The sequence below is a fragment of the Acinonyx jubatus genome, chromosome X (assembly GCF_027475565.1).
Source record: "Acinonyx jubatus isolate Ajub_Pintada_27869175 chromosome X, VMU_Ajub_asm_v1.0, whole genome shotgun sequence".
NCBI classification, from domain to species: Eukaryota; Metazoa; Chordata; class Mammalia; order Carnivora; family Felidae; genus Acinonyx; species Acinonyx jubatus.
In genome coordinates, this window is record NC_069389.1 from 80,261,021 (window position 1) to 80,274,594 (window position 13,574).

Consider the following 13,574-nt stretch of genomic DNA (forward strand, 5'->3'; position numbering starts at 1 on the left):
CAGGCTTTTGGATTTGGACTGTAACTACATAATCAGCTTTGCTGGGTCACAAGCAAAGAGTCACCAGATCATGGGACTTCTTATTGTCCATTATGGCATGAGCTAATTCCTCATAATCAACCAATCTCAATCTCTCTCTCTCTCTCTCTTTCTCTCCACCCTTCTCTCGTTCCCTCCTCACCTTCCTCCTTAATTCCCTATGCATATATATAGGGCAGGGAAAACTTAATACCTCACTTCTAAAGAATAGAGTAGGGAAATGGAAATAATTTCCCTAATGGAAAATAGTTACTGTACAATAGAGAAATTCAGCAAACATCACCTTAAACTAGCAATGAATGTGAACATCTCCAGAGACATCATGTGGGTATTATGTCCTCCCAGGTAGGTTGTGACAAGAAAGGCCCTGCAACTCTGTGGTATTCTTTCAGAAAACCCTTAATCTTAGTCTAATCATGAGAAAAGCAACAAACCAAGCCTGTACCCACCAAGACCGTCAGGGTCATGAAAATAGTATGGCAGTCCCTCAGAGTTAAACATAATTACTATATGACCAATAAATTCCAATCCAAAGTATATACCCAAGAGAAATGAAAACACATGTCAACATAAAAACTTGTAAACAAATGCACATATCATCATTATTCATAATAACCAAAAAGTAAAAGTAACCTAAATGACTATCAGTAGATGAATAGATAAAACAAAATGTAGTATATTCACAGATTATTCATTCATAAAAAGTAATGAACTACTGGCACATGATACAATATGTATGAACCATAAAAACATGTGAAGTAGCCAAATATGCAAAAGACCACATTTTTTTGTAATTCCATTAATATAAAATACCAAAAATAGACAAATCCTTAGAAACAGATGCTCACTTAAGCGGATGACTGCATAACTCCATACATTTACTAAAATCATTAAATTGTACCCTTAAAATGTATGACCTCTATTGTCTAAATTATATCTCAGTAAAGTTGTTTACAACATGATGTTGGCCTGGTCTCCTGTTGTACCACAGTGGACACCAGCCTCTTAATAAAAAAGGTCTTCATGCTTGGGTTTTATATAAAAATGAATCTAATAAAACTGCCACTGTATCTCAGACCTGCTGATTTTATGTCCTGTGTTTCTTCAAGCAATGACCTTCCCCACACACATATGCCACCTCAGGTTGCTCTTGTGTGCAAGGTGTGATTTATTACTTCCACATCTTCTGACCATGATAGTGGCTTGAGAGTAGGTCCATGACAGTCCAGAGCCTGTCCGGTGTGACATGACTTTAGCATTACTGCTTTCTTCACTGCTCTGCGGCCTTTCTCACGTGACTCTACTTTGAGGGAGCCAAACTAGAACTATCTTTCTGTGTGTCAGTATGGCAGGACTTTTTAAAGGGCTACATAGGTGCACATCATTTGCACCAACAATTTCCCTGTTAGAAGTTTATCTTCAGGACATAGTTAAAGATGGCAGTAAAGTATTGATTATATGGATTACCCTCCTGATAACTTCTTCTTTTTACTCTGGGCCTGGATTTGGGAAGGAAGACCAAATGTGAAGCAACACCATGAAGGGGCAGAAGGAGGCAGAAAGAAATGTAATTTTCAGGGGCGCCTGTGTGGCTCAAGTCAGTTGAGTGTCTGACTTCAGCTCAGGTCATGATCTCACAGTTCATGGGTTCAAGACCCACTTTTTTAATTCATCATGACTATTTTTTAGTCCCTTGATCTCTGTAGCAATAGATTCTCTGCTGTCCTCTATGCTTTTTTCAAGCCCAGCAATTAATTTTATGACTATTATTCTAAATTCTTGTTCAGTTATGTTGCTTAAATCTGTTTTGATCAATTCTTTAGCTGTCGCTACTTCCTGGAATTTCTTTCGAGGTGAATTCTTCCGTTTCATCATTTTGGCTAGTTTTCTGTCCCTTATGAGTTTTAAAAATTTGTTGTGTGCTCTGCACCTGTGAGCACTGCTATATTAAAGGGTGGTCATACACTGTCCAGGGCCTGGCCCCTCAGGAGGTATTTTTTTTGGAAAGTGTTACTTGCTCTCTGTTGTGACTTTGGTTAGTTCAGTTCCCTACTCATAGTCATGTCTTGGACCCTCCACCAGGTGTGCTTTGATTTTTTCCTTGACATACCCCTGTAAAGGAAAGCAAACAACAGACAAACAGGAGACAAAACATGCAAACACACAAACATAATAAAACAAACAAACAAACAAACAAACAAAAACAATCCAAAAGCAAAAAACCAGAAACACCAGCTACAAGTAAAGAACAGGGTGGAGGCGTGCTGATGGAAGAGCACATACAAAGAGAGAAATGACAGGGGCGGGGAAAAAGAAAAAAATAAACACTACCCACCAGAGAGAGACTAAAAGACTTAATCCAGAGAAAGAGCAAGGAAAATAAGGAAGGAGGCGGGGAAAAGAAATGAAAATAAAATTACCCAGACAGAGAAACTATATGGCTTGATTATTCCAGAGAGAGAGAAAGGAATGTAAAGAAGGAGGTGTAGAACATGTATCAAGAGAATGGATTAAATATGTCTGTTTAAACAAACCAATAACCAGAGTAACCAGCCTAGAGGAGGGAAGAGATAAGAGGGAGAAATGGAGGGGGGGAGAATATATCTATAGCAAGAAGTGTCCAGAATTAATCCAGGCAATGCAGCAGCACTGGTCAGGAGGAGAGGTCTGTCGGTCCTACAGTGTCTATCCCAGCTCCAGTAGATACACAGTTACCCAGCATGGAAGGACCTGTTTGGCGTAGGCTGGTCCCGCCTCCACTGTGGGCCCTGCGGACTGATCCCTGAGGCCCCACCTTGGTGGTGGTGGGGAGAAAAATGGCGAACCCCCCAGTCTCTTCTCCATGACCCAGTGTCCCAAATCACTCCTTTGGAGCTCTCCTCACTGTGCGCAGGCGCAGACAAGGCTGTCTGTCTTGCTCCTCCAACGCCTTTGCCTGGTTTGCCCTGGAGGCTTGGCTGGGAGTTAAACTCAGCCTCCGTGTGCCCCAGTACTGGGGAAGCACTTCCCGATATGAGGTCCCGGCTGCTTTTGTCCTGTGCCGCAGCCCTTCAGGGGAGGGGACCGGTTTCTCCTAATGTGGACAGCGCCCTGATCTACCAGTGAACCCGGGGGTGGCTCCCCTCCTCCCCAGGTGTGCGAACAGGGCAGCTGGCCCCAGTCCAAAGATGGGATCTGCAGTTAGAGATCCTCTAACCTGCAGTTAGAGATGGGATCCCTCTCCATCCTGGTCCGAGGTTTTTCCTTTGTCCAGATACAGTCCTACACTTCCCCAGCCACTCTTTTCTCTCAGCAGAAGGGGATCCCTCCCCTCTGTGCCTACACAGCCCATTTTATCTCCCCCAGTTTGCAATCACCCACCTATGGTCCTCTCAAGTTGTCCCAGTTTCTCCCTGGTAGACTCAGTCTCTTTTCCTCCCAGACTCTTGGGGTTCAAAGTCCTTTCCACTTCAGTCCTTCCTTTGTTTAGGGGAGACATGGAAATACAGATCCCCTACTTCTCTCTGCCTTGTGTGAGCCCACATTTGTTTCTTAAATGCCACATATGAGTGAGGTGATATAATATTTGTCTTTCTCTGACTTGACTTATTTCACTTAACATTATGCTCTCTAGCTCCATTCATGTTGTTGCAAATGGCAAAGGTTTCATCTTTTTTATGGCTGAATAATATTCCTGTGTGTGTGTGTGTGTGTGTGTGTGTGTGTGTGTTCACTTCTTCTTTATCTATTCATCTTCTGGTGGACACTTGGGCTGCTTCCATAATTTGACTATTGTAAATAATGCTGCAATAAACATAAGATGCATGTATCCTTTTGAATTAGTGTTCTTGTACATTTGCATAAATACCCAGTAGTGCGATTACTGGATTGTAGGGTAGTTCCATTTTTAACTTTCTGAGGAAACTCCATACTGTTTTTTACAGTGGCTGCACCAGTTTTCATTCCCACCAACAGTGCAAGAAGTTTCCTTTTTCTCCACATTGTCGGCAACACTTGTCATTTCTTGTGGTTTGGATTGTACCCATTCTCATAGGGGTGAGGTGATACCTCATTGTGGTTTTGATTTGTATTTCCCTGATGATAAGTGATGTTGGGCACCTTTTCTTTTTTTAATTTTAATGTTTTATTTATTTTTGAGAGACAGAGAGAGGAAGAGACAGAGAAGAGCAGGGAGTGCAGAGAGAGAGGGAGACACAGAATCCGAAGCAGGCCCCAGGCTCGTCTGGGTGGACACCAATCTGTATGTCTTCTGTGGGTAAATGTCTGTTCGTGTCCTCTACCCATTTTTAAATTGGATTATTTGACTTTTGGAAGTCACAACAGCCAACTTCTAAATCATCAGTCACATCTCCAATGATTTGAAAAGCTGCTTTAATCACATCCTAATCTTGAAAATATAAATAAGGTTGTATTAGTATCATGGTTTCTGTTTCATTAGTCATGCTGTCAATTCACGAGTCAACATCATCCTTCTTGTATTGTACACTATGTATTGTGTGCTTTAGTATCTGATAAGACCAACTGTCACATCCTCCCATTACACTTATTTTCCAGATTTATTTCACAATTGCTGTTTATTCTACCAAACCAATCTGACCTCAACTTATCTAACCTATCAAAACAGCTAATGGCATGTTAATGGGATTGCTTAAGTTTAGTAAATTAATCTTAGGGTCATTGATGGGACCATTATTATCTTGAGGTTCTTACTAAAATATGATATGTCTTTTCCTACTTGCCTCAAGTATAAAATTGTGGGGTTTTCTGTTATGCATTGTCCATTGCTACTGATTATGACCATCATTTCCTTCTCGCCCATTAGCCGTATACTGAAATTGTTTGTTTGTGGATTTGTTTGTACATAAGAAGGTTATTGAGTTCTGATGTTGAACATCAAAACCTGCTACTTATCCCTAGATTCTCATTTTGATGTTTGTTGTCCATTTCCCTAGGCGTTGGGTGGGTGTGGTTGCCACATTAACATACTATCAACAAATACAGAGAATTTTAAGCACGTCCTTTGCTTCAAATTGCTTGCCCTTGTCAGTTGAAATTCATACACCTCTCACATGGTGCGAATATTGGAGGAGAAAAAAGTAAGGCATCGTGTCTTGCTTTTGGATTCATAAGGAAAGCCTCTAGTGATGTTCTCCATTTAATGCCGGGTGCGGGCTGTTGTGAGTATGTGTGTATGTGTAAGTATTATGTGGGAGGTCCTGTGACCCCAGAGTCAGGCTGATACCAGGGTTGAGCAACGGCTTCCCTGTTGACTCAGCCCACCGTGTGCCCCTCCCATTCCCCCACTTGCAAAGGCATTACGAAAGCCTTGTCAAGGCGAGAAAGCTAATTCCTGAAGCTGTTGTCTTGTGTGTTGCAGTACATGTTACCATACCGCGCCCGCCTTTTCTACCCGGTCAAATAGTAAACAAACATGGGAACTGTGTTTTGCTAGCAATCTATCAACAAGGTCTTGTTGTGACCCGTTTAGAAAGTTCACAAGGTACACAGAACTAAATGTTTTGGCTGGCAGCGATCATGTGAAACCTGTTTATTCTTAGAATGACCTGATCCATAAGAGTCTTGATATAAAAGATTGTGTACAGCAACAATAAAGCCGTCACTTGGGCCATCAGCCCCGGGAACCCTCCTGTTCCCAACTGCTTCTCTTCCTCTTTTTTTTCTTACACTCTCCCCTACCCTCAGGACCCCTGATCTGGTGTTTGTTGCGCCGGTGGCAACAAGTGGAGCCCGAACAGGGACCTGAGACAACAAGGAGGAAAGCGAAAGCAGATCGCACGGCATCTAATTCAGGTAGGGGAACTGTGCCAGCAGCACAGACGACGGGAGTAAAACTATGGGACAGAAACAGTCTATGGAACAGGGATATTTTGTAACTGCCTTGCAGGCTCTTATGAAGGAGAAGGGAATTAAGGTTTCTCAGTCAGCCCTTAGGGAATTTTTTGACATAGTGCATGATTATTGCCCATGGTTTCCAGACGGGGGTACAGTTGATTTAAAGGATTGGCAGCGAGTTGGTCAGGAACTTAAGAATCAAATGAAGATTTGTGGGGCTGCGGTTCCAGGGACCTTGTGGTCTACTTGGACCTGTATTAAAGAGGTCCTTGATCCTGGAGGTTGCTGCAGGATTTGAGAGCAATTAATGCTGTCATGAAGCCCATGGGGGCTTTGCAACCTGGCCTCCCTTCCCCATCGGCCATTCCTTTACAATATCAATTACTAGTTTTGGACTTAAAAGATTGTTTTTTTACCATTCCGTTGGCCCCTGGCGACGGAGAACATTTTGCATTCTCCCTGCCTTCCACTAACTTACAGGAACCTGCTAAGCGGTATCAGTGGAAGGTCTTACCGCAAGGCATGGCTAACAGTCCAACTTTACGTCAAGAGTTCGTGGCCAGAGCAATTACCCCTTTTAGACAGAGTTTCCCCCATGTATATTGCATCCATTATATGGACGACTTACTTTTGGCTGCTGAAACTGAGGAATTATTACAGGAGGCTTTTATTTCTCTTCAAAGATGCCTTAAAGCATATAATTTGATTGTTGCCCCTGAGAAAGTTCAAAAGGAAGCACCCTTTTGAATACCTAGGGTATCTCATCTCCAAATCAACTGTTCCGACCTCAGAAAGTATCAATTAGAACCGGACATTTGACTACTCTAAATGATTTTCAGAAATTATTAGGAGATATAAATTGGATTAGAAATACACTAGGGGTCACCACAGAACAATTACTGCCTTTGTTTAATATTCTAAAAGGAGATAGTTCTCCAGCGTCCCCGCGAAGTCTCACTCAAGAAGCTAAAGAAGCTATAAGACATATAGAACAGGCCATTCAGCAGGCCCAATCACTAGAATTGACCTTTCTCAGCCTTTGTATCTAATAATATTAAAACCTCAGGTCATCCCCTTTGCAATTCTGTGGCAATCTCATGGCCCACTTGATGGCTACATTTAGCCTTACACTCCCTGCATGTCATTAATCCTTTGCTATCTATGTTTTGTCTTTCTATCATTAGAGGAAGATCCTGAGCTGTTCAGCTCTTTGGACACGATCCAGAATTTATTGCATGTGCCTTTCTGACACAGAAGCTGGTGGACGCTGCTTTTGCCCAGTCCATCGAATGGCAATTTGCCTTGGCTAATTTTACAGGTCAAATTAAATTTCATTTACCTTCTGTATCTTTAATACAAGGTTTCAGTCTTATAGATATTTTGCCCTATAATCCTATTGTTTGTCAGCCGATTGAAGATGCTGCTTCCATTTTTGTGGATGCTAGTAAAGAGGGTAAAATTGCAGTGTATTATGTCACTTCCCAACATAAAAATTTGATCACTTTAAATTATACGACTAAATCTGTCCAAAGGGCCGAGCTTTATGCTGTACAGGTAGCCCTAAAAACTTACCCGGAATCTATAAATGTCTATTCTGACAGTCAATACATTGTCAAAGCCGTGTTGCAGCTTCCCACTGCCTTTATACTGACAGCAGATGAGGAACTTTATCATCTATTTCATGCTATACAAAAACTTCTTAATTTACGGCACAGTCCAATTTATATTTCCGACATTCGAGCTCACACCGATCTACCTGGTCCCCTAGCTGCTGGGAATCGGATAGCCGATGCAGCAACCCATTTACTGCAAGTTCTGCCCATTACCACTCCTTTGGAAACAGCCAAAAGGTGTCATGATAATTTTCATCAGAATGCGGCAGCCCTTCGACAAGAATTCAAAATATCTCATGAGGTGGTCAGACAAATTGTTAAACAACGCAACATCTGTCCACAATTCTTCCCACAGCCGGTCTATGCCATTAATCCCCGAGGTCTTCGGCCCAATGATTTGTGGCAAATGGACATCACACAATATTTACCTTTTGGGAAATTGCAATATATACATGTGCCTGTTGATACTTGCTCAGGCTATATACATGCTTCAGCCCACTCAGGAGAAGCATTTGTTGATGTTCAAAATCACCTATTTTCTGCCTTTGCAGCAATGGGCAAACCTCGTAAAATAAAAACTGACAATGGTAGTGCTTAATCCCAACAACCATTTTTGCAATCCCCTGAAGGAAGAATTCATTCTGATCTTTGGAAGTTATATGCTGCCTTTGATAAAATATATACTAATGACAGTTTTAGTTTTCCAGAATATTATCTTTCTCCAGTTCTACAATTGCGTGCCTGTGTTCCACCTCCCTACTATTTGATTGTTGGAGATGGGACCATTACTCCAGTGAAAGAAGATCGTCATCAGTTATACCGGCTGACTTGTCCTGCTTGTGTTTTGACCAATTGTCTACCAGTAGATGGACCCTCTAGAAGTGAAATGAAGGTTTATCTGGTCTTACAACCTCCCTATTGGATGTTGCCAGTAAATGTTACAGGACCTTGGTATCCTAATTATGGGATGCAATTGGCCTTAGAAATCAGTAAACGGCTGTGCAGGACCAGACGGTTTCTTGGACTCTTGATTGCTGGACTCATAGCAGCAGTGACTGTAATTGCCTCTGCAACTGTATCTGTAATATCCTTACATGAAAGTGCCCAAACAGCATCCCATGTAAATGAATTGGCTCATAATGTATCCAAGGTGTTTGCCACTCAAGAGCGAATAGACCGTAAATTGGAAGCCCAATTGGAGGCACTACAAGAAGCATTGATATATCTTGGTGATCAGTTTGCTGTTTTGCGTACCAGACTTTCTATAATTTGTCATGATGCATATAAGCATATCTGTGTTACCCCTTTAGAGTATACTAATATGACATGGGGACAAGTGCGTCGTCATTTACAAGGGGTTTGGCATGACACTAACACTAGCTTAGACCTCTTACAGCTACAAGAAGAGATAAATGCTATTGCAAGTAGCTCACTCAGTTTCCCTGACCCTGGAGATCTCGCTGGAACCATACTGCACCAACTTAATGGGTTTAATCCATTTAATATTCTTCAGCATTCCTTTTGATCTTTATTTGAAATTGTTTCCGTAATATCTGTTATACTTGTCTTGCTGTGTTGTTTCTGGAGATGGGGTCTCACTGCCTTTACCACATACCAAGCCAGGATGCACATGTTGCAATTACAAACAATAGGGGGAAATGTAGGAGTGAGTGCCAGGCTGAGACCGGGTTGAGCAACGGCTCCCTGTTGACTCAGCCAACCCGGTGGTTCCCCCTCCCATTCCCCCACTTGCAAAGGCATACGAAAGCCTTGTCAAGGCTGAGAAAGCTAATTCCTGAAGCCTGTGGTCTGTGGGTGTTGGCAGTAATGTTACCTCCCCTTTTCTACCCCGGGTCAAATAGAAACAAACATGGGAACTGTGTTTTGCTAGCAATCTATCAACAAGGTCTTGTTGTGACCCGTTTAGAAAGTTCACAAGGTACACAGAACTAAATGTTTTGGTTGGCAGCGATCATGTGAAACCTGTTTATTCTTAGAATGACCTGACCCATAAGAGTCTTGATATAAAAGATTGTGTACAGCAACAATAAAGCCGTCACTTGGGCCATCAGCCCAGGGGACCCTCCTGTTCCCAAACTGGCTTCTCTTCTCTTTTTTTTCTTACATTCCCCTACCCTCAGGACCCTGATCTCGGTGTTTGTTGCGCCGGTCGCAACATATGTATATATGTAATACACAAATATATGTCATATTAATCCTCTGCTTTCCTACTAACCTTCTGGGTCTATAACATGAAAGGATCAATGATGACAGTGAATGGGTATTGATCTGTCAAATGCCTTTTCTGCATCTGTGGAGGTGGTCATGTAATGTTTCTCTTCAGCTCTATTAATACAACTAGTCATAATTATAAAGATTTCATGACATTACAAACCTTTGCAGTCTTAGGATAAAACTGCACCGTGTCATGAACTGGTGTGTGTTGTGGTGTGTGTGAGTGTGAGTGTGTATGCTTGTGGTCATAGATTGTGTTTGCTGAGATTTAAGAAAACTTCCTTCGTCATATTCTTCTTGTGGACAATCAGACTGTAATTTTCATTTTTGGTGAAAATTTTGCTAGATTTATGGATCAATTATGTACTTGGCTCAATCATCTTTCATTAAACTTTTGGTAGAATTTTGCTGAGGAAAGTACCACTCCAGTCATCTTTTCTTTCTTTCCTTTTTTTTAATATAATTTATTGTCAAATTGGCTAACATACAGTGTGTAAAGTGTGCTCTTGGTTTTGGGGTAGATTCCCATGGTTCATCGCTTACATACAACACCCAGTGCTCATCCCAACAAGTGCCCTCCTCAATGCCCATCACCCATTTTCCCCTCTCCCCCCAACAGACACATGAAAAGATGCTCAACATCACTCATCATCAGGGAAATACAAATCAAAACCACACTGAGATACCACCTCACACCAGTCAGAGTGGCTAAAATGAACAACTCAGGAAACTACAGATGCTGGCAAGGATGTGGAGAAACGGAACCCTCCTGCCCTGTTGGTGGGAATCCAGTCGCTTTTCTACGGGAGGTAACTTGAGCCAGATTCATCTATTTCTCTTCCAATAATGGGTTTTGTTTAGACCTTCTGTCTCAACCTGGGGTCAACTGGGGTAAGTTGTAATTTTCTAGAAATACGTCCATTTCATCTATGTGTTCAAGTGTAGTTGAATAGAGTTGTGCCAGTTCTTCACTTGAGGTCTTAAGATTCTTCCTTTGTTTTGATGACAATTCCCACTTGTTACTTGAAATGTCGTGTCTGTCCCTTTTCCTGCCTGTTTTCTTGATTACTATACCATTGATTTGTGCATCTGTATGGTCCCTCCTGAACAAGCCGCCAATATCTTTATGCATAAGTTCTATTGTAGTTTTGTTTTCTAACCCTTTTATTTCTACTTTTACTTTTAATGATTCCTCTGTCTACATTCTTTTAGTTCATTGTGGGTCCTTTATTCTGGCTTTTGACTGAATGTTTATTTAATATTTATGCTTATTTTTATTGACACATGTATATCTTACACCATAAAATTGGTACTCTGACAAATTTGTTCTACGCTTCAATTCTGAGATATATTGTCATTTCATTATCATTCCTCCCATCAAATTCTGTAGTTTTAACCTGAATTTTCCCACTTATATCTAAGATTTGTTTAACAGCCTCAAAAGAGTCAGTTTTCATCACAATGTTCCATGCTCCGTCTGAAGAGTAGATGTAATACCTAATGTAAAGCTTCAGAATTCAGATGTCCTATCTATAAGGTGTGTCTTTTGCATTCTGAAGTTTAGATCTTCTGTATGATTATTAGATTTTGGGCAAACTGTCAAGTCTTTGGAATGAGGGACTTGTGTTACAAATCATTGGCATCAGTGTCCTTTCTTTCCTATTACTTATACTTCCTACAGTTTTTGCTCTATGAATAGCTTTGCTTGTGACTGGGTACATAATTATTCATAACTCACATCTTCCTTGTTAAAATTTTATCCTTTAGCTTTATCAATGGTGCTCTTTTTTTTCCTCACTAAATCATTTTGATGTCAATTCATCTTCTTTGAATGTCAGGATTGTAAACACTGCTTTCTTTTTTATTTGCAAATGGCTTAACATGTGAATGACATTGTTTAGTGTATCTCTTGAAAGAGAATGGTTTTGATGTTGCTCCCATGGCAATCTTGAAATATTTCTACCATTTACACTTTTTGATAGGATCACTATGTTTTGTGTCATTGGCTCTGATCTGGTTATAATGTTCATACACACATATAAACTGATATATGTAAACCTCAGTAGGTCTTTTCACTAGGTTGTCCACTTCACTCTCTCCTTTTTGTTGGTGTTCAGAATGGTTATTATTTTTTTCCAGTAGTTACTTCCATTACTCCTTAATAGCCTACTTAATATTCTTGATATGGAATGGACACGTATTTGTAAATAAAAGGTGGGCAAAGATATCAATACATTAATCACAATAAAACAATACACATACAAACTGACAGGATATATGAATTGAATTAGTTCTGGAGATCTAGTGTACAGCATGGTGACCCATAGTAATATATTGTATATCGCTACTTGAAATTTTGTTAAGAGCCTAGGTCCTCAAAGTTCTCATTAAAGAAAAGTAACCATGTGACGCAAGAACGGATGTGTTAATTAGTCTTGATTGTGGCAACCATTTTGCAATGTATACGTATATCGGAATCATCAATTGTACTCTTCAAAATATATACAATTTTAAATTACTCAAATATACTTTAATAAGGCTGAGGACAAAACACTGCACAACTGCCAGTGCCCTTTTAACATATGCTAATCAAAATTAATTAGAAAATACAATAAGTACCCTGGCATCATGCTAAGTGCAACAGGCACGTTGCTGAAAAGAATATATAATAGCTATCTCAATGGGTTACAAAAGAATAATATGTATGTGAATAAGTTTTGTGTATTTCAACACACATGCATACACACGCATCTCTAAGTAGGTGAATGTGTACACACACACACACACACACACACACACACATGCACGTCTCAAGCAGTAGATGTTATGGGATTCGTGAGTACAGATTCCTGAGTTCCTTTCATAAGCCTGACTGACCTCAGTTGTCTGTAAATGGTCATAAATACTTACCTCACAAAGCTGTTATAGAGTAGATTAGACAAAAACTTATAGAAAATGTGTGACACATAATGCTTAAATAAATAAAGTTTGTTCTCCCCTGTGTTCTCCTCTCACAAAGGGCTCATTTAGCAATTGATAGCTCATAGAGTACTGTGGATCGAAGGTAGCAAGAAACAAAATGTATACACACTTATATGATAAATGAGCTTTGCTGTCATTTCTTTGTAGGAGGAGATACCGACACATGGTGATGGGAGAGAATGCAAATCCTCCCCTAACTACTTTGTTATTTGATGTGTGTTATCCTACTTGCACAATATGCCACTCATAGATCATTCCCTGCTAATGTTTTCACCTGCATTGTATTCCTTCCAAAAGTTTTCTTATGCAGGTGTTTAGATATTTCTGCATGCATGTATTTATATTTTGATATTCAAAAGATGATGTCTCAGGTGTTCATGTAGTCTATCAACTTATATCACTCTAGTGGGGATTTATTTGTGTCCAAAAGGTATGTCCAAATCCTAACCCCCATACTCCTGTCAACATGACCTTCTTTTCAAATAAGATCTTTGCAAATGTGATTAAGTTAAAGATCTCGAGATGAGATTACCCTGAATTTAAGGTGTGGTATCCTAGATTCAATGACTGCTGTCCCTCCTAAGAGAAACAAAGAGAGATTGCAACACACACACAGGGAAGAAGAGAGTCGCACTGCCACAAACCAAGGAAAGCCAGGAGCTACCAGAAGTTGGAAGAGGTAAGGAAGGATTCTCTTCTTGAGGCTTCAGGAGAGGTGAGGCCTTACTACCATCTTCTGGTCTCCATAACTGATGATACACTAAATTCCCCTTGTTTTATGTCACAATTTTGTTCATATTTTTTTATTGAAGTCCCTATGAAACTAATACACCTATTAGCAACATACGTCAG

At 40.5% G+C, this 13,574-nt stretch overlaps 1 protein-coding gene across 1 annotated transcript; it reads left to right on the forward strand.

The window, feature by feature from the left end:
• The first annotated feature begins 334 nt into the window (after positions 1-334).
• On the forward strand, positions 335-9,660 carry LOC128311442 (endogenous retrovirus group K member 7 Env polyprotein-like). The gene is made up of 4 exons (XM_053201653.1): positions 335-384; positions 2,891-3,105; positions 5,743-5,850; positions 8,231-9,660. Exons 1-4 carry the CDS (start codon positions 335-337, stop codon positions 9,028-9,030), a joined length of 1,173 nt encoding a protein of 390 aa, XP_053057628.1. The 3' UTR covers positions 9,031-9,660.
• Positions 9,661-13,574: the final 3,914 nt, after the last annotated feature.